The sequence below is a fragment of the Dermacentor andersoni genome, chromosome 11 (assembly GCF_023375885.2).
Source record: "Dermacentor andersoni chromosome 11, qqDerAnde1_hic_scaffold, whole genome shotgun sequence".
NCBI lineage: Eukaryota > Metazoa > Arthropoda > Arachnida > Ixodida > Ixodidae > Dermacentor > Dermacentor andersoni.
This window is the reverse complement of record NC_092824.1, coordinates 19,240,086-19,261,696: the sequence shown is the minus strand read 5'-3', so window position 1 is coordinate 19,261,696 and position 21,611 is coordinate 19,240,086. Positions and strand designations below refer to the sequence as shown.

The window sequence follows — 21,611 nt, the reverse complement described above, 5'->3', positions numbered from 1 at the left end:
ATACGCCCCTCTGCTAGCCCTTGGTCTTCCCCCGTTGTTTTGGTTCGGAAAAAAGACGGCTCTGTTCGATTTTGTGTCGACTACCGAGCACTTAACACGATCACACGCAAGGATGTATACCCTATGCCGCGAATAGACGATGCCTTGGATTCCCTGCAGGGTGCCGAGTACTTCTCCAGCATCGATCTGCGTTCCGGCTACTGGCAGATACCTATGCATGAGGACGATAAAGAGAAAACAGCGTTTTCAACACCAGATGGGCTCTACGAGTTTAATGTCATGCCATTCGGCCTCTGCAATGCACCCGCAACGTTCGAGCATGATTGACACCGTTCTTCGTGGCCTAAAGTGGAAGACTTGCCTGTGCTATCTAGGCGATATTGTTGTTTTCTCATCAACCTTCTCTCAGCACCTGCAACGTCTGGATGAAGTTCTCACGTGCCTTGCCAACGCTGGACTTCAGCTAAACACCAAGAAATGCCATTTTGTGAGCAAGACGATCAAAGTTCTAGGTCACATTGTGAGCAAAGATGGCATTCGTCCTGATCCTGACAAGATTTCCGCAGTTCAGCACTTCCCTCGTCCCGAAAAGACCAAAGATTTGCGTAGTTTCCTAGGCCTCGCTTCCTATTTTCGGCGATTCATAGGGGGCTTCGCCTCAATAGCGTCACCTCTGCACAAATTACTGGGTTCTAATGTTCGCTTTGTGTGGTCTCCCGAATGTGAATCTGCGTTCGCCCATCTGAAGCGCGCTCTCACATCTGAGCCAGTACTACGCCATTTTGATGAAGCTGCTCCTACCCTCCTGCATACGGATGCTAGTGGTCACAGAATTGGAGGCATTCTCCTACAGCGAGACGACACTTTAGGTGAGAGGGTCGTCGCATACGCAAGTCGCGTTCTGACAAACGCCGAAAAGAATTACACCATCACGGAGCAGGAATGTCTAGCTATCATTTGGTCTGTGCAGAAGTTTCGACCTTATCTTCACGGCCGCCACTTTACGATCGTTACAGACCATCATGCATTATGCTGGCTTTCGACGCTGAAGAACTAGTCTGGGCGACTTGGCCGCTGGATTCTTCGTTTGCAAGAATACGACTTTACCATTACCTACAAGTGCGGAAAAAAACACCAAGATGCAGACGCGCTTTCTCGCTGTCCGCTTCCTACGACACCATGCAATGGACCTCCAACTACCATCCGTGACAAGCTTTCGCTCGATCCCTCCTCAGATGCTTTCTTGTTGGCCACTGTCGACGAGATGCCTCTACACGACAACAAATCCTTCAAATTTCATCAACTTGCCGACTCTTACTGTCGGCGCATCATAGACCACCTTCAAGGACCTTCGCGCCCGCCTAACGCCCGCCTTCGTCGGCAGCTGACGCAATTTAAGATTGACAACCGCGTCCTATACCGTCATGTCTATCACCCTGACGGTCAACGCTGGGTTCCTGTCCTGCCACGCTCTCTACGTGCTCATGTCCTGCAGGCTTCTCACGACGACATGACTGCTGGTCACCGTGGTTTCCAGAAAACCTATGACCGCATCAAAGGGCGCTTCTACTGGCCTGGATTGTCCGCCAGTGTAGCGAGGTACGTCGCTTCCTGCGCTCTATGTCAGCGTCGAAAGCTCCCTACATCAGCTCCAAGCGGACAACTGCAACCGATTCCTTGTCCGCCGCAACCATTTGAGGTCGTTGGCGTTGACCTGTATGGGCCTCTTCCTGTGACTCTCACCGGTAAACGATGGATTGTGACAGCCGTTGATCACTTGACACGCTACGCCGAAACAACTTGTGTGAGTTCTGACTCAGCCTCTGAAGTTGCTGCATTCATACTTCAATCCTTAATACTGCGTCACCGTGCTCCTCGCGTCCTCCTGAGTGACCGTGGAAAGGCATTCCTCTCGCAACTACTAGACGACGTACTCAGAGCCTCCGGAACCACCCACAAGACTACCTCCAGTTACCATCCGCAAACAACCGGCCTCACAGAGCGATTTCATCGCACGCTGTCAGACATGTTAGCCATGTACATCGACCCGGATCACAGAAACTGGGACGCAATTTTACCATTCGTGACCTTTGCATATAATACCGCCGTTCAACGCACGACCGGTTACTCGCCGTTCTACCTTTTCTATGGTCGTTCCCCCTCTTCCTGTCTTGACGTCTCTTTCTTCGCGCCAAATGTCCATCAATGTCCTTCCTCCTGCGAAGAATATGTGTCCCGCATTCTGCGTTGTCGCCAGCTCGCCCGCATCAACACCGAAGCACGGCAACAGGACCGCAAGCACCATTACGACGCCTCTCATCGCGTCGTGTGCTTCCGCCCTGGCGAGGAAGTGCTACTCCGGACACCAGTTCGTACTAATGGCTTGTGTGACAAGTTTCAGCTTCGGTTCATCGACCTGCGTCGGCTTCTTTCTCCCTTCAATAATACCTCCTTTTCTGAACTTGACAATCCGACAGACAAATGTCAACGCGATAGCATTCATGAGCCCGCGTCGCAGAAAATCCGGCGTCCCGCATGTGGCTTCCAATGTGGGGTACCGCATCCGCACAGATTTTCGAACCACGTGTACTCAGGCCTTCAATTTGATGCAAGAAATTGACTGAACGAAATGAATTACTCAACCTAAAGTACGTTGGAAAATCGTAAACTATGACTTTCACACAACGTACAGGCATGATAGCTCTCGGATTGCAAGTTGACTATACGAGAAAACATAATAACGCGAAAAGCCAAAGAAACCCCTTCGCACACACAAACCGGCCGCGGCGTTTACAGATCGGCCGCAGCCTCCACCATTTTGCGCGCGCCGGCGCCATGGGTGTCTTGGGGGTGACGGAGCGGTGCGCCCGGTTGCTTACATTAACTCCAGCTGGCGCTCGCCTGCACCGCATCGTAAAACCCCTCAATTTTACAAAAGTAGCGCCATTCTTAGATCTTTGCACCACCCCGCTCTCCCCGGCATTTTGTCCACCAGGCCGCCTGTCGTCCCAGTCTCCTCCGCTCTCCGATTGGCAAATCTGTGACATGCGGAAGCACTTGACGCCCTTTTCCATATTTTTTTTTTCTTTCCAGCGCGCTCCGACCGCCATTGCCGGCCCAGTGAGACAAAAGTACGCGCAGGCGGATTGATCCCGGCAGGTCGCGGGAGCAAATCACGTCCGTGTCGGCCGCATTTCGATGGGGCGATATGCAAAGACGCCGATGTCCCGTGCACTCGGGGTACGTTAAAGAAACGCAGCTACTCAAAATTAATCCGGAGTCTCCCATTACGGCGTGCCTTATAATCAGGTCGTCGTTTTGGGACGTAAAAACCAAGAATCCTTTTTTATCTCTGTCTTGTGTGCCTTGAGTGTTCCAATCAAAGCAACACTGCTTCCCTGCGAAAACTTACAACTCAATAGAATACAGACGCATGTAATGTACACATATCAAATGAGCACTTCAACAAAAGTGCTACTGGTGCTAATGAGGGAGGGGGATAATTATTTTCGGAACCTCTGACCAGTTGTCCCATCAAGTTTGTTCTCGATATCAAATCCCAACAACTTGCACTGTAAGAAATAAATAAAAGACAACTTCATGGGCTGGTACGTTGTTTAGAGAGAGAGAGAGGAAAGTGGAAAGGCAGGGAGGTTAACCAGAGAAAAAGATCCGGTTGGCTACCCTACGCTGGGGAGAGAGGGGAGGGGGAGGTAAAGTGGTAAAAAAGTAGAGATAAGGAAAGGAAGGAGAATAGACACACAATCACAGTCGGTCACTGTCACTGAATACTGTCATCGCACAGCACAGTGACACTTGAAGCACTGTCAACACCTGTTCAGGCTACAGCCGCCTGTCCAATTCTGTCGCCCTCAAGAACCGCAACAGTGCACTCGTCGCCCTCTGCTGCGAAGGCTTATGATGGCGGTATTTTAAAATAAGTTCCTCTGTGAGTGGTCTTTGATCAAAGCGTGCTATCGCGGTTGCGAGTGATTGTCTCTGTAAATTATATCGAGGACAGTCACAAAGAAGGTGTTGAAAAGTCTCCTCGTCACCACAGTCCTCACACGAGGCGTCGTCGGCCCATCCAATTCGGTAAGCGAAAGACTTGGTGAAAGCCACCCCTAGCCATAGTCGACAAAGCAGGGTAGCTTCGCGACGGCAGAGTCCAGGTGGAATACAAAGGCGTAGAGAGGAGTCAAGATTGTGGAGTCGGTAGTCGTGAAAACTTCCAGCATTCCACAAGGAGAACGTGATGTCACGGCTGATCACTCGAAGTTTTCGAGCGGCATCTGTCCTTGATAACGGTATCGGCTCCTCTTCGTCCCCTTGAAGAGCCGACCGAGCAGCGTCATCAGCGTGTTCGTTCCCTATGACTCCGCAGTGACTTGGAAGCCACTGAAATGTCACGTGGTGTCCTTTATCAGTTAAGGTATGAATGAGTTCTCTAATCTCAAATACCAGTTGTTCGTGTGGTCCGCGCCGCAGGGCCGATAGCAGAGATTGCAGTGCAGCCTTCGAGTCACTGAATATTGACCATCTTCGAGGTTGTTCTTGGCTGACGAGACGAAGTGCAGCGCGAAGGGCTGCAAGTTCCGCGGCCATCGGTGTCGTTGGGTGACATGTCTTGAAACTGATGGTGATGGCTTTCGCTGGGAAGACCACGGCTCCAGAGGAACACTGGAAAAAAATCTGAGCTGTCATCACCTGCTCTTAAACAACTAACTCTGCTGCTTTTGCACGAGAGGTACGCCGAACACGTACATATTTATACTGATGGTACGTTGTTTAAAATGTCAATACTGTCTACGTGTGAAAACGTTGGTCATGGCTGTCACAACCCGTGCTTGAGCTACAAACATCTGTAAAAGGCGTGGAGCAGAAGCGACCATGTTGCTAGGCACTGCTGGAACCAGACAGTTGGAATCTCTCACGTGCAGGCCGAACAAAAGTATCCTGCTGGTCGGTAAATGAACCGACGAAACCACGTATCCATACTCTCTCGCTCCCCCTTCCGCTCTCTTTCTCTTTTCATCCCCCTTCACCCTTGCCCCGTGCAGCTTAGCCAACCGGACCTGTCTCTGGTTCCCCTCCCTGGCTTTCTATGCATCCTTTTCTCTCTCTCTCTCTTCGTGCAGGCAAAACAATAAACGGAGGTAATTACGCGCGTATTGGAGCCCACCGTGTGCACGCGTCGTGGTTCAGCAACACGAACTCTCAACATTCGGGCGCCTTACGCCTTAAATAATTGTCCTCTTTCTGTTTTTGTGGGCGATTCCAAAACGACTTTATTAAGGCCAGTTACCGACTGACGAAGCAAAATCTCGCCTCAAAAACTGCCTCGCTGGCTCGAACGAACTTTTCCGCGGATTTCGTCTGGTAGCGCGTTAGCCGTCGTCTGCTACGGCAGGGCCACCATAAGCGGCGCCACTGTCGAGCCCAAGCCGAGCGCGGGATTGGAGCGGAGGAGAAGGCAAGTGGTTAGCGCTACTTTTGGAGATTGTGGAGATTTACCGCATCGCGGCCCACGCAAGAGGCCGTGGTGCCACCACTAAATTCCCCTACGTGCTTAACGATCGCGGCAAGTAGTAGTAAAAGATAAATACCCCAGAAAGCAGATGGCAAAACGGGGCCGCGGTAGCTCAATTAGTAAGAGCATCGCACGCATATTGCGAAGACGTGAGATCTTTTCCAGGTAAACATTACGGTTACATACACTCCAGTTGCCGGGAAGCATGAGGAGCAGTCACTGATATTTGAACAGAGGCGCGTTCCATACTTAATTGCGAAGCTTAATCGTCTTCTAAATTTTTCGTTTAATGAGTGTTCTGATGCTATCGCATTGAAACTAAACATCGTACCTAAACACCAGCGTGGACGCCTGAATTTCAGTGCAAAATTAAGTAATCTTTCGTTAATATCTTCAAGTAAATTGTCATGTAGAGTACCTACGTGGCAAGAGAAGCCACAGACTCAGTATGTCTACTCACCATCAAGTAAAGGTCGTCCATTAATCGAATACCCATTGAATAAATGTCTCCTGCCTTTGCTTCTTGGCCCAATGCTTCATCCTTAGGCTGATCATAACCCCTTTGACTGGTTTGTATAGAGGTTTCACCTTCCTTAATTAGAGTCTTGCAGTAGTACGACGAGCTATATGTTATCTCGATGGCAACATCCCTAGAAAGAAAAAAGACGGAGTAAGTGTAAAAACTTGTGCAGTGCAAAACCCTTTGCAAGTGTTATACAATGCATTTAGCATGTGTTATGTTGCCTGCAAGTAGGAATAAGACGTTTGGCTTCCACTTAAGTTAAACAGTTTGAAGGTACAACTTTGTGCAATTCTCAGATTGTATTTTTAATTTATGATTTCTAACATATCTACTCGTTCTAACGTATCTACTAATGTATTTAATGAACATCATTACTCATACAAGGGGAGAGGCCATCTCGCCGAGATGTAGCATGTGTACGATCCTCATAGCGCGGTAGATTACCGCCAAGTTATAGCTACAAAGGAGTGACATTAGTCACACGCTACTATCAGGATCATGTTGTCCTACCTGCGTCCTCCAGTTACAGATAATTGAAACGGCAGAGCACAAATATGTATACTCATTTATACAACGAGAAACCAAGAGCGTATTGATTAGTCGCGAGTTTCATTTCCGCATCGGCAGCCGCACTTAGACTGGGAGAAAAAGAAAAATTACGCGAAACCCACCCACCGCGGCAATCGGCGTAAGCGAGGCTTTCTGTGCTGTTTGCTTTGATTGAGGAAAAGTAGTGGTGATGATGACGCCAATTGTTTGATTTCTTAAAGGTTTAGTACAACACGATGGTAGTGAGGTAATGTGAAACGTTACCTTGCGTGCACCAATGCTGTTTGTCTGCGTAGTACACAGAATACATAGGAGGAGATGTTTGCTTGAGGAGTTGTTGTGCGCCATATTTCCTAACCTCTCAGAGGGTTGGAAATATTAATTGCCTTACATGGCACATCGCATTTCGTCGGAAGTATTGAAGAATAATGAAATTATGCCAAAACCGCAGTCGGATTAGGAGGCGCTTTGTAATGGCGGACAACGTATTAATTTTGAAGCCGCGGTGTTCTTTAACATGCCCCTATATCGAAGTGCAGGACTGTGTTTTTTAGTTCACTCCGGCTGAAATGCAGCTGCTGCGGTCGGGATCAAACCCACGGCCTCGACCAATGCCATGGCCGTCATGTTATTGCAGCCGGCACAGGAGTGTTTATTTGACGTGGGACCGCTCCCTTAGTGTCACCTAGAAACTAGGGTGCGCGTTAGTGCGGTTCTGCTTCTTCACGATTGTGAAGCATTATTAAATTCGACGCGGTGCAAAGGTCTAAACGAGTTTCTCGCATCTCCTTTCATCTCTGCCATGCTCCTGTCCTGTAAACACACGCTCTGAATCACCCGCCTTCATGGTTTATAAAACAGCCGCAGTTGCAGCCGCAGTGGGAAAGTCGAAGAAAGAGGAAACGAAAGCTTCAATTTAAAATAAAAAATATGTCGCAGCTTCACCCGAAAGTTGAAGCATCGTTTGTAGTATCAAAGTATTAGGCAGCGATAAGGATAGCAGGTTCATCGGCCGTATGACGTTTAAAAATGCGTTTACTAATTAAATGAACACTCATGGTGTCCCGAGCGCATCATAGCGAAACATGAACACATCTCACTCGATGACCGCGGAAGAACAATGGCGTGAGGAATAGGGGCACCATCAGCTAGGGAACTTGACTTCTTGCGACCTCTTGCTTCAGTGTGAAATAAGTGTGCGAGCATAGAGTGCGCACGAAGCCATCATACCTCGGCGGGCCAAGATTTTTGTGCCCCGAAGATTTATTTCAATATCGGCACGTTGTAGTGACGGCGAAGAGCGAAACTGTAAGATAAAAAAACCTAATTTTTTTATTGCGCCAACCTGTGTCTACCAATGCAAGTAACACAAGAAGCACGACGACAGCGGAGATCACAGTCGGCGATCGCCAAAATCTCATCTGCGGCGTCAAGCGCGTAAGCTTTTCTACAGGGTGTCCCAGCTAACTTAAGCCAGAGTTTAAAAATATGCGAATACCATGTAGCTGGACAGAACCAAGGTAATGTTTGCCGTCGCTTGGAGAAAGAGAGAGAGCGTAAACTTTCTTTTCAAATCAATGACATTCGAGTCAGGCGTCTTTTTAGTGGGTCTGGGCACCCACCGCGGACGCGGTTCCAGGACCTTCTCTCTAAGCGTCTTCCTCGGCTCACTGGATGGCCCAGAGTTGTGCTGTCAGGTTCAAACTGAGCAGTGCGGTCTTCCAGCGCGAGCGGAGGCTGTTAGCGGAAGAGACAGAGGAGTCGGCACTGCCCAACTTGTTTGTTAACTCCTGACACTCCCATAACATGTGATGAAGTGTGGAAACCTCGCCACACGATGTGCATCAGTATGTAGTGTACATGTCTGGATACATGGCGTGCATGAGCCTGGGGTTTCTGTAAGAATCCGTTTGTAATTGCCTGAAGTGTACTGCTTGAGTCCTGTCTAACCTAGCGTGATGGAATCGAGATACTGAAATTAGTTTTTCATTCTGCCTAATTAGATAACTGGTCTTAAATAATTATATAACTTCTCAAATACTATGATTAGACGAAAAGTGTCAATGAGATAATTGTACAACAACATGAAAAACTTGCGATGCCGCTTTCGGTTGCTCAATAGGTGCCACATAAATGTGTTTTTCCTAGCTTGAAAGGAGCCAGCGAAAAGATTTTAGCAGATTTTACAAATCTTTTTCTATTCATTTTTGAGAAAAAGTAAGAACGAAAGAAAGTATTATTATATTATTATGCCCCCTCTGTAAAAGCATCAACGCAATGCTACATACACGAGAGGAAAATACTAAAGCACACAAAATAAAGAGAAATAATGAGTAAACAAGGACACAAATCTGAGGGCTCGTTAGCGCTGATATATAGGCTTTAGGAGCACAAGATTTACTACTTCAAGTTGCGTGCGGTGCTGCAGTGATTGCGTAATAGCGCCTCGCACGACCTCACAGTCCACAGCGCACACTTGCGTCGTGTTATCTTACCAGGGTCCCAAATAGCGTCGCAAGGGTTACTCACTAAGTCCTCGTTGGCTTATTGGGGTCCATATCAAAATACCGTCGCTTGGCTGGTATTCCATGAAGCATTGTGCAAAATTGTAGCGTCGGATATCCGTGATTTTCTGGTTTTTGATGCGCAAGCGGACGAGTTGTACTTTTTCGGCGCACTGAAGACAGACGGTGACATCGAGATTATTTTCGCCGGTCACATGCTGTAGCGCAGCGTCGAGAGTCGTCATCTGGTTTATTTTCGCAAAGCAGCTTGAATGGCGTGATCTGTATTTTTCGCATTGCCGTCGACGTCGTGTTCCACGTCGACGTATGTGGCTAACGTGTCGTAGAGCGTCGTGTTCAGGCGTTCCGTTAGATCATTCCTTGTGGGTGGTAGGCGGTTGTCATCTGGTTATTTGTTTGCCTATACCGCAGGTGACTTGAGTAAGCTCAACAGTACAATCCGTTCTTCTGTCGACAATGGAAGCATGTGGCGCACCAGGGCGCAGCAGGATGTTTTCGACGATGAATTTCGCTACTTCCGCCGCCCTACTTTGGGCAGGGCTTTCGTTTCGGCGTAGCGGATAAGGCAATCGGTGGCCTCGACGATCCACTTGTTTCCGGATGTTAACGTCGGATAGGGCCCCAACAACTCTATCGCCATTCGCTGAATGGTCAGCAAGGAACCAAGATTGGCTGTACCAATCCCGCGGGCCTTGTCGGTGGTGTCTTGGGCCACTGGAAGTCTCGTCACGCCTGGACACTATGGGTGACGTCGGCGTTCAGGTGTGGCCAGTAATTCTTCTAATTTTTCTCCTGAATCGTCGCGAGCATACAGGAGAACATGAGCTGGTCTGTCATAAGGTCATCAGACATGGCATCAGAACGCCAAGCCGCAGTGCTGAAGAAACAACCAGGAGTTTGTTAGCGCAGACTAGCGAGAGATAGAGAGAGACAGATAACTTTATTCAAATTTCTAGGTGCGGTCAATGAAGCTGTGAAACTAGCCCCAACAGGGCCTTCCTTCCTTTGGCCGCGGCCAGACCATGAGTCTTGGCTGCGACGTCGCCAGTAAGACAACCAAGATTTGATCTACCGAGAATTTACTGAGCTGCATGGCTTCCCAATTCTCGGGCATGGTGACTTTAATGTAATATTAGTGTTGTGTTTGATGGTGTGTGGTAGTGCGGGGCATGCCGAGATAGTGTGGTCGAGATCTGCGCGTGACATGTGGCATGTTTTCCAGCTCGATGTGAAGGCATCGGGGTACATGTGATGGTACAGTGACGGTGTAGCAAATGTGCGGGTCTGCAAGAGACGTCACGTGGTCGATTGATGCATGTTGAGAGACTTATCGGGAGGGGGGCACTTGAAGAGGGCTCTGCTGTAGTACGTGACGATCTCGCCATAGCTGATCATACGCTCGCGCGTGTAGCGGCACCGGGACGCTACGGCCTCGTGATCAGGAGCTTGGGGAAGGTGAAGCCGTCCGAACTACTGGCCCGAAGGGGAAAAACAAGAAAGGGGCTGACAGATGGAATAGCACACTGTGGTATAAAGTTTGCAAACAGGGATAAGGTGCCTCAGAAAGGCTGGCCAACGTTTCGATAGGAGGACCTATCTTCGTCAAAGGCGGCCTCGTCATCCTCGGCGTGTTAGTTTTAAAGGGTTAGTGCAGTGACGTCACGCGCGGGTGTTGTCGCTGGCGGCTGGTTTTAAAGAGAGAGATTACCAGAGGAAACAAGCGCTGTCGTCCGACGTCTGTGAGCTTCATTCCCAAGACGAGGGGACAAGAGCGTGACAGTGGGCACGCGGGGAGAAAAGAAAAGAAATAGAAGCAGAAAAAAAAAAGAAAAAAAAAAAGGAAAGGGGGGGGGGGAGCCAGGGCGGCACTAAGACAGACAAAAAAGAAGGGGGGTGAGAGTGAAAGAAAAAGAAAGAAAAAAATGAAATTTCTAAGAAATACGGGGGCTTGGGAAGCGTGTTGGGGATGCGAAAGGTTAGGAGGTATTCCGGGGGAGTCATTGGCGGCATGTTTTTGAGGCATTAGAACGGCCGTTCAAGCGGTCAGTGCGCGAGTAACACAAAAGACAAAAAAAGAAAAGACACACACACACAAAAAAAAACATGAGTTGAAAGTGACTTGAGTAGCATAGCAGTAATACGTCGAGTAATTTTGAAATAGTTAAGATGGCGACGAGGAGTCGGCGGTGCAATGTATGGGGTGACTGAAAGGCAGCGGCATGGTCTTTCAAGGGGCACTGCCCCAGTCGCTCAACGTAGGTGTCGTTACGGCGGCATCCAGAAATGGCGATACTCTGGGTTGAGGCACCGAAAAAGGCATATCGACTTCGGTATGTGTTGATGAGGAGGTATAAAAAAATAGGTTTAAAAAAAAGGGGGAGGGAAAGGGAAGGGAGAGGGGGGACCGAAACCGGGATAACAAACAGGAGGGTGACGCGCGCAGAAGCGGGCGGGGGCAAGTGTACATGGAAGAAGGGGGTCGTACAGTTGAAATAGACGTAAAAACCTGAAAGAGTACATGAAATTAGGTAGTGGGCAGGAAAAAATTTTTTCGAAATGGAAGAGTAGGTGAGGTTAAGAATTAAAGTTAGCTGGTGGCCTAATGTGTTTTGTGTCTTGGTTGATGATATGAGAGTTTCAGATTTAAGTTACCGCTTTTAAAGATTCTAAGTTGACTTAGAATCTTTAAACCTCCTCATCAACACATTCCGAAGTCGATATGCCTTTTTCGGTGCCTCAACCCAGAGTATCGCCATTTCTGGATGCCGCCGTAACGACACCTACGTTGAGCGACTGGGGCAGTGCCCCTTGAAAGACCATGCCGCTGCCTTTCAGTCACCCCATACATTGCACCGCCGACTCCTCGTCGCCATCTTAACTATTTCAAAATTACTCGACGTATTACTGCTATGCTACTCAAGTCACTTTCAACTCATGTTTTTTTTTGTGTGTGTGTGTCTTTTTTTGTCTTTTGTGTTACTCGCGCACTGACCGCTTGAACGGCCGTTCTAATGCCTCAAAAACATGCCGCCAATGACTCCCCCGGAATACCTCCTAACCTTTCGTATCCCCAAAGCGCTCCCAAGCCCCCGTATTTCTTAAAAATTTCATTTCTTTCTTTCTTTTTCTTTCACTCTCACCACCCCTTTTTTTTTTGTCTGTCTTGGTGCCACCCTGGCTTCCTCCCCCCTTTCCTTCTTTTTCTTTTTTTTTTCTGCTTCTATTTCTTTTCTTTTCTCCCCGCGTGCCCACTGTCACGTTCTTGTCCCCTCGTCTTGGGAATGAAGCTCACAGACGTCGGACGACAGCGCTTGTTTCCTCTGGTAATCTCTCTCTTTGAAACCAGCCACCAGCGACAACACCCGCACGTGACGTCACTGCACTAACCCTTTAAAACTAACACGCCGAGGATGACGAGGCCGCCTTTGACGAAGATAGGTCCTCCTATCCAAACGTTGGCCAGCCTTTCTGAGGCACCTTATCCCTGTTTACAAACTTTACACCACAGTGGCCCGAAGGGGAGTAACGTGCACGGGGCGATGTTTGCTCGGACGGAGTCATGAGCGGTTTCGTTTTTGGTAAGACCGGGGCGGCTCGGGGCCCAGATAATGTGGACGCTGCTGATGAGAGGGGTGTGTGCCGGTGATAAAGCGGTGGGCTTGGGACGAGATGTGCCTCTTGGTATAGTTATGTAGGGCCATCTTGGAGCCAGTGGTGATGCACGATGCAGTAGTTTATGCATAGCGAGAGCTATAGAAGCCTCTTCACCTTCTTCAGGATGAATGCTGCGTGTGCAGCTGGTTTTTGTAACATGCAGTTTCGAGCCCGCGACGATGGCAACTGTCATGGCGTAGTGGGTTGGTTAGTCCGCGCCATCGACATAAGGTACGTGCGAAATGCCCTCATACCTATTGCCGGGTTGCTGAGCCCTTGCGGTGCGATCTGCTTTATTCTTGTCGGGGTGCATGTTCTTCAGGAGAGGGGGAATAATGAAAGTGTCGCAAATGTCCTATGCAGGATGCTTGATGCAAAGATGATCAGGATACTGATGAATTGGCGTCATTTTGCGGTTTGGGAGATGCGTTCGTAGTAAGCTAGGCGCTGAGCTTCGATGAATCAGGGTGTCACGGCGCTGCAACTCACCCAGCTTCACACTGGCGGTGTTCGGCGGAAGATGGAGTGCTTGTTTGTATGCTTTGCTGATGATTATGTCAATGTTGTGTTTCTCAGCATGCGAGAGGCATAAGAGGGGCACAGCATATATGATGCGACTGATCATGAAGGCCTGGACATGATGATGATGATGTGTTGTGTTTAGTGGCGCAAGGGCCAGGTTTGGCCAAAGAGCGCCATGACAAGTGTTAATGTTGATTTATTATGGAAGATGTGACTTGGCTGTAAAGTGGCCTAAAAATAGTCGCTGTAAACTGCGTAAAATCTACGTGCTATAAAATTATGGCGATGATTTATGAAGAAAACTATGACCATTAAAATCTATCGTAGGAGAATGATGCAAAATGGAAAATGTATAAGATAGTAAAATTACTTGGAGCACTGCTGCCTCGCCAGAGCCCTTGAAACACAAGGGCCTAGAGGCGCGTGCCACACGAAATTGCTATCACAGCGGTATCCTCTGAAGAGAGGACCCGCTACGAACATGTGGGGCTAAGAACATGCAAGACAACATCTTTCAGGAAGCCCAGGACTGCGCTGGAGTCAAACAGCGGTTCTGGGCCGAGTAACATTACTGGATGAAGGGGGATGTGCTGGCGGTATGCTAAGGGAAAATGTTTCTTTCTTTCAGATTCGGCTGCCCGACACTCCAGAAGGACGTGGAGGACGGTCAGCCTCTCCCCGCATCTACCACAGGTTGGAGGCTCGTTTCCGGTGAGTAAAAAGTTATGTGTGCCAAATGTGTGTCCTATTCTTAGACGACAGAATAGGACATCTGTCCGGCGTGATTTTGTTACGGAAGGCCAGAGTCCTAACTGTGGCTTTATTAGGTGGAGCTTATTATCTTTTTCCGCGTCCCACATGCGTTGCCAGTGGGCACGCAGCCGCCTTCGCAAGAAAGGCCTCAGATCTGTGACAGGCACCTCAGCGGTAGGGTTAACAGCTTGCGATGCTATGGACGTAGCCATCTCGTCCGCCAGTACGTTGCCCTCGATGCTCCTATGCCCAGGCACCCAGCATATAATGATATGCTGGTTAGATATGTACGCTTTACACAAGACGGAATATAGTTTATTAAGTACTGGATTTTGGTGTCTATAGGGTGACATCAAGGCCTTCACGACGCTTAGGGAGTCCGTATATATCGCTGATTTTTCAAGTTTCGATTTTCTTATGTGATTTACAGAAGACAGTACTGCGTAGGCCTCGGCCGTAAAGATACTTGTTTCCGGATGCAGTACACCAGATTCTGAGAAGGATGGGCCGAAGGCAGCATAAGACACCCCGGCATTTGACTTCGAAGCGTCTGTGTAGAACTCTGCGCAGGAGTGCCTGTGCTGGAGTTCAAGAAAATGCATTCGGATTTCTATCTCTGGTGCGTGTTTTGTTACTTCTAAAAAGGATATGTCACATTCAATCAGCTGCCACTCCCAAGGTGGTAACACCTTGGTTGGATGCATTAGGCGAAGCTCGAGGAGTGGGACATGCATCCCATCACCAAGCTCCCTCACTCGAAGCGAGAAAGGCTTTCTTACAGAGGGGCGATTATGGAAAAGTGTAGTGCAGGTCATATCGTTAACAGTGTTGAAACATGGATGTTCATTATTGGAGTGCACTTTAAGGAAGTATGTGCAGCTGATGTAAGATCTTTGCAGATGGAGTGGCCACTGATTCGATTCTACATACAAGCTTTGAATGGGGCTAGTTCTGAATGCGCCTGTGGCCAGACGGATACCCAGGTGGTGGATGGGATCCAGCATTTTTAGTGCACTCGGGGCGGCAGAGCTGTACACTATGGCGCCATAGTCTAACCGAGATTGAATAAGGCTCTTATAAATATTCATTATACATTTCCTGTCGCTACCCCATGTTGTGTGTGATAGCGTCTTTAGTAAGTTCATAGTTTTTAGACATTTAGTTTTGACATATTTTATGTGCGAGATGAAAGTAAGCTTAGAGTCAAGTATTACACCTAGAAATTTCTGTTCTTTGTTGACAGGTATTTGTTGTCCACCCAGCGCCATGCACGGGTCTGGAACCAGGCCTCTCTTTCTTGTAAAGAGAACACATGAACTTTTGTGGGGGTTGACATTAAATCCATTTTCGTCTGCCCACTTTGATATCTTGTTCAAACTCTGCTGTACTTGTCTTTCGCACACTGCAAGGTTACATGATTTAAAACCTATTTGTATGTCATCTACGTACACGGAATAAAATATAGCTGGTGGTAATGAAGCGCGGAGTGTGTTCATTTTAACTATAAAGAGCGTGCAGCTGAGCACACCTCCCTGGGGTACACCAGTCTCCTGTATAAATGGACGTGATAGTACATTCCCGACTTTCACGCGGAAGGTACGGTTGGACAGGTAACTTTCTATCAGTTTTAGCATATTGCCATGGATTCCCATTCTCGACAAGTCTCGTAAGATTCCGTACCGCCATGTTGTGTCGTAAGCCTTCTCCATATCCAGAAATACCGATAGGAAAAACTGTTTGTGGATGAAAGCGTCGCGAATATATCCTTCAATGCGTACAAGATGATCGGTTGTGGACCGCCCTTCTCTAAAGCCACACTGACAGGGATCTAGCGCTTTCTTCAGTTCAAGGAAGTGAATTAGTCGTCGATTAATCATCTTTTCAAATACCTTACAAAGGCAGCTTGTGAGGGCTATCGGGCGGTAACTTGCCACTAAGGAAGGATCTTTGCCCTGTTTCAAAGCAGGGACAACAATGGCTTGTTTCCATGCGGTCGGAAGGTCCCCCACAGCCCAAATAGTGTTAAATAGTGCAAGTATTGTAACTTGCGTGTCACTGTGTACGTTTTTAATCATTTCATACATTATTCTATCCGGTCCTGGCGCAGAGCTCTTGCATGCGTTCAAGGCAGCTCTCAACTCTGCAATACTAAAAGGACGGTTGTATGGTTCGTTCTGACGACATTTTCTGATTAGAGGCTTACATTCTTCTATTTGTTTGTGTTTGAGAAACGATTGTGAATAATTTGTTGAGCTTGACACGTTCTCGAAATGCTCCCCAAGTGAGTCTGCCTGGTCTTGTAGTGTATCGCCCTGTGTGTTTACCAGGGGGAGTGAATGTGTTTGCCGCCCTCTAATCCTATTAACTCTGTTCCAGGCTTTGGCCTCATCCCTAAACGAGTTAATGCTCGATAAAAACTTGTGCCAGCTTTCTCTTCTGGCCTGTCGGCGGGTTCGCCTGCCTTGGGACTTTATTTTTTTAAAGTTGATAAGATTCTCTGCAGTGGGAGAAGCGCGTAGCAACCCCCACGCCTTGTTCTGATTCTTACGGGCGATCCTACATTCGCTGTTCCACCACGGTACACGTCGTTTGCATGCCAGACCACTCGCTTCGGATATGCATTTTGATGCGGCATCTATTATGAATGATGTAAGATACTCTACAGCAGCATCAATTTCTAGAGAAGACATGTCGGCCCATGAGATGTTAGTGAGAGTTCGAAATTTCTCCCAGTCGGCTGTGTCTATCTTCCACCTAGGAGCTTGCGGAGAATATTCGTTTTCTTTTGATGTTCTTATCAGTATGGGAAAGTGATCGCTCCCGTAAGGATTCTTCGTAACTTCCCATTCAAGTTCGAGCAGTATAGACGGGGAAATTATAGTAAGATCTATTGAAGAAAATGTTCTGTTTGCTAGAGAGTAATATGTGGGTTCCTTTTTATTCAGCAAGCACGCACCGGAAGAAAAGAGGAGCTGTTCAACAAGACGACCTCGCGCGTCTGTACGAGAGTCGCCCCACAGGGAGCTGTGCGCATTGAAATCGCCAAGAACAAGATAAGGTTCTGGCAATTCGTCTATAAATGACTGAAATTCATGCTTGTTTAATTTGAAGTGTGGGGGTACATAAAGCGACCAAATGGTGACGAGTTTATTTAAAAGAACAGCTCGAACCGCCACTGCTTCAAGGGGCGTTTGTAGCTGTAAACGCTGACAGGAAATATTTTTATGAACCAAAATGGCAACACCGCCTGATGATACGACAGCATCATCGCGATCTTTGCGAAACGTGACATACGGTCGGAGAAAGTTTGTGTGTTGTGGTTTTAAGTGTGTTTCCTGTAGACACAGCACTTTTGGATTGTGTTTTTGGATAAGCTCTTGCACTTCATCAAGGTTCCTGAGAAGTCCTCTGACGTTCCATTGAATTATTGGTGTATCCATATTGGTAGTAAATAAGTGCTGTGTATACGGAAACAGATGCATTAATTACAGAGATTTCAGAGCTTAGGTTCCAGAGCTCTTTCGAGGCCCTGTAACCGGGGTTTTACTCTTTTTGAAGCGTTCGAGAGAACCTCGACGCTCCTTAGGCGCTTGGTGCGCCTTGAGGATGGGTGTAGTGTCCATTGCCTCTTGTGAGGCGCCGGACACGTGCTCTTGCGAGCGAGATGTTTCCCGAGAGAGTCCCGCCTTGGAGGGCAAGACCCCTGCGCCCACCAGCCCGGAGGTCGATGGGGCTCCCTGTGGGATCTGGCTGCGCCGGCTGTTGCCAGCGCTGGAAGGGGCCGGGGAGGTTGGGACAGCCTCGGCGGCGGCCACCTTCGGGGATGGTGGTCCCTCATTCTGCGTCGACGGAGCAGCGCTAGCTGCAACCGCCGCGGGGGCAGATGGCGTGACTGCCGACTCACTGCTTGTGGGTCGGACAGCCGCCGGAGGCCGTTGTGACGCTGCCCCCTGACGCGCCACATCGGCAAAGGTTTTCTTGGGCAGGTACGATACCCGCCTGCGTGCCTCCTTGAAAGTTATGTTTTCTTTTACCTTAACTGTTACAATTTCCTTCTCTTTCTTCCAAGACGGGCACGACCGCGAGTATGCAGCGTGCTCGCCTTCACAGTTTACGCAGCGGAGAGAGTTTTCACAAGATTCAGAAGTGTGCTCATTAGCACTGCATTTAGCGCAGGTTTGGCGGCCTCGGCAGCTCTGAGAGCTGTGACCGAAACGCTGACATTTGAAGCAACGCAGGGGATTAGGGATATATGGCCGAACACGGAGCTTGATATACCCGGCCTCGATGGACTCGGGCAGGACACTTGTGCCAAAAGTTAGTATCAGATGTTTGGTCTGTATTTCCTTGTTGTCACGCCTCATCTTAATTCGCTTAACGTTGACGACGTTCTGCTCACTGAAGCCCTCCAAGAGCTCAGCCTCAGTCAGCTCCAAGAGATCATCATCGGAGACTACGCCACGGGTGGTATTCATAGTACGATGCGGAGTTACTGTCACTTTGGCGTCGCCAAATGATACTAGGTTCGGTAGGTTCTCATATTGCTTCTTGTTTCGGAGCTCCAAGAGGAGATCACCGCTTGCCATTCTGGATGCTTTGTAACCTGTACCAAAAACTTGGGTGAGAGACTTAGACACGAGAAATGGTGAGATTGTTCGTACGGGTTTGTTTGGTGTTTCGGAGTGGACTACGTGGAAGCGTGGAAAAGTTTCTTTTTGACGGGCGAAAAATTCTAAGACATCATCGGTGCGCCCCCTCTTCAGGGAGCGATCAGGTAGTAGGGGAAAGGAAGTAGCCATAGGAGATTGTAATTTCGGCAGTAATGCCAGCCACCCACCGTGGAGTCCTACAAGGGGGCGCTGCAGGGCGTGTGAGACACGGCCTGCAAGCGCCAGCTGTACATTACCACTATAACCAAATATGAAATAACCTAGGTTGGCTATTCACACAAGGTTAACCCTTGCTGCCTGGAAAAATTGGAAGTAAGCGGAAGCTAGGAGGAGACAGGAAAGATGAAAAGTAAGAGAAAGACGAAGATTGGAGGGAGAGAGAGACAGGAAAAGGCAACTACCGATTTCCCCCGGGTGGGTCAGTCCGGGGGTGCCGTCTACGTGAAGCCGAGGCCAAAGGGGTGTGTTGCCGCCGCCGAGGGGCCGTAAAGGTCCAAACACCCGGCATTGGCTCAACCCCCAGGATCCCCTTTTCCCCGGACACGGCTAAGCCGCGCACGGCTACACGCGGGAGGGTCCACCCCTCGTGTGCTCGGGTACGTGGTGTCGCAACGCACCAAACGCCTGCTTGCGCAGACGCCCCTGCGGGAATGAAGGCCTGGACAAGCCGAGGAATATTGTCCTCTGTAATTCGAGTATCGGATAGCGATACGTGAGATAAGCAGGCCTACTTGCGCAGTATGGTTGCTAAGATAATGTAAAGTTGCAGTATTCTTGCGGTTCTGTTCCGTGCGGAGCCCAAGGCCACAGAAGATGGGAACACGAGAGATAGGCGCACTGTGGGCTGCCAGGTGAATGGATGGAGAGTAAGGTTCTGATGGGTGGTGCCGATGAACAGGCTCGAGTATGAGCAGTTCGGATTTAGCCGAAGAGCAGGAAAGACCGCGTGATTCAATGTATGCTGCCAATGTATCGATGGATGCTTGTAGGGTTGCTTGAATTTCGCTATCACTACCTTCTGCGGTCGAGAATGTGATGTCTGCGTAGAAACTGTGATGGAGGTGGGGAATGGCTATGAGACCTTCCGGGAGTCCGAGGAGGGCGATGTTGAAGAGCATGGCCGAATGTATATCGACCCTTGCAGCGTAACTTTACTCTCTAGCAATATCACGTCCCATTTGAGGCCCTAGATGGCTGGAATGGTTGTACCACTAGGTAAAAAATCTGCCATTAGCCGTACGTGTTGCAGCCGACGTGCGAATGTGACGGCGTCCATAATATGACGTATTTTACGTTGCCGAAAGCTTTTGTAAGATCCCAACCAAGGATGGCCTGCGTGTCGAGTTGAGGGCCTTAATGAGGACCTATGATTTGCCGATATAGTTGAAGCATAATGTCTTGAATGGATAGCTCTGGGGGGAAGCCCAACATCGAATGTGGTAGTTATGCTTGTCTAAGTGATCAGTAAGCCTTTGAATAATAGTTTGTTCCATGACTTTCCCCCGACATTGGGTGAGGGAGTTGGGGCGCATATTCTCTAAATGCAGGGATTTGCTCGGTTTAGAAATTAGTACAATTTTGGCGCACTTACAGGATGACGGCAAATAGCTGGATTCACATACCACTTTCATGTGATGCAGGAGGGCTGCGAGCGAGGCGTTCTCCGCGTTCCGAGGAAGCCGATTGGTGATACAGTTGTCCTCGGGGGCGGAGTTGGGGATTAGGTTGTGAACCACCACCTGTAGCTCCGCAAGGGTAATGGTGGCATTCATTTCAACGTTGTTCTGGCCTGTGTAGGGCAGTTGCTGTTAAAGTGTATGGGCGCCAATGCACTTGACGGATAAGTCCCGCAATAATTGATCCTCGGAGCCCGCGGAGCGATGTAGTAGTTTCTGAAGATTCTACCGTTGTGCACTCTTACAGGTGCGATCGTCGAAGAGATACCGGACGGTATACCAGGTTTAGTGGAGGGTAGGTTGCCTTCGCATACCGTCCTATACAGCATGTCATTGATGATTGGTGAGCTGATGCACATAGTCCTCAATATCTTGGTTGAGTACCGCGATGCGTTTGCGGAGCTTACAGTCGAGTTTGTGATTCTGGTATCGCCTTTGAAGTTCCTCGAGGGCCTCTTATATATGCAGGAGTCGGTTGTCGAGTTGCTGTAGGCCAGCCTCTTCAGAGACACTTTTGGTGGCTTTCTGGGAGTCTTCCAACAAACCAACTAGCCAGACCTCAATAGTGGGCGGAGGGCCGCCCCGAAGGGTGCGCTGTGCGCGCCGCGCCCATATGGCATCCCACTCCATGACACTAAGCGGCCGTCAAACCCATCTACCCGGAACGGTAGTGATCTGAGTCCGGAGGACGAAGTGATCGCTGCCGATAGTGTGTCCGGTGTTGAACCAATCTCCCGCGGGAATGCGCTTCGGAAGGGTTAGATCCGGCGTGGGATCTCTGGACGTGTTTTTGACATTGTGCGTCGGGAGGGCTGTATCAGTGAGGGCGGTGTATCAGTGTCGCTGGATGTCTAGCAACAGCTGGCGTCTCTTGCGTCTCTCGTACGGATATCCCCAAGCAATTGCGCGGGCATTAACGTCTCTCTCGACAACGAGGAGTGAGTGGACATTACGATCCACTGCCTGCAAAAGGCGGTAGAAGCGATGCTGTCAGGGGCTGGTGTACATAATGAGGATAAATAGACTGGAGTAGTTCATGCGCTGAGGCGGAATAATTTCAAGAAAAACATGGGGAGGGTTCTGCGGAAAGGGGTCGTGCTGTATGACGCTAATGTTGCTGCAGACGACTGTGGTGAGATATGGCTGATTACTGGTAGTGTGGCTGTGGGAGTGGTACCCGCATGAATGGTAAGTTTCGCCGTCGTCATG

The 21,611-nt window shown here is 49.0% G+C and overlaps 1 protein-coding gene across 1 annotated transcript in view; it reads right to left on the bottom strand.

Moving 5' to 3' along the window:
• Positions 1–21,611, bottom strand: part of LOC129381681 (uncharacterized) — a 186,718-nt gene that overhangs the window by 130,836 nt on the left and 34,271 nt on the right. Inside the window, exon 5 of the mRNA XM_055064723.1 lies at positions 5,991–6,180. Within this exon, the coding sequence (XP_054920698.1) occupies positions 5,991–6,180 (190 nt within the window). The remainder of the gene's footprint in view (positions 1–5,990; positions 6,181–21,611) is intronic.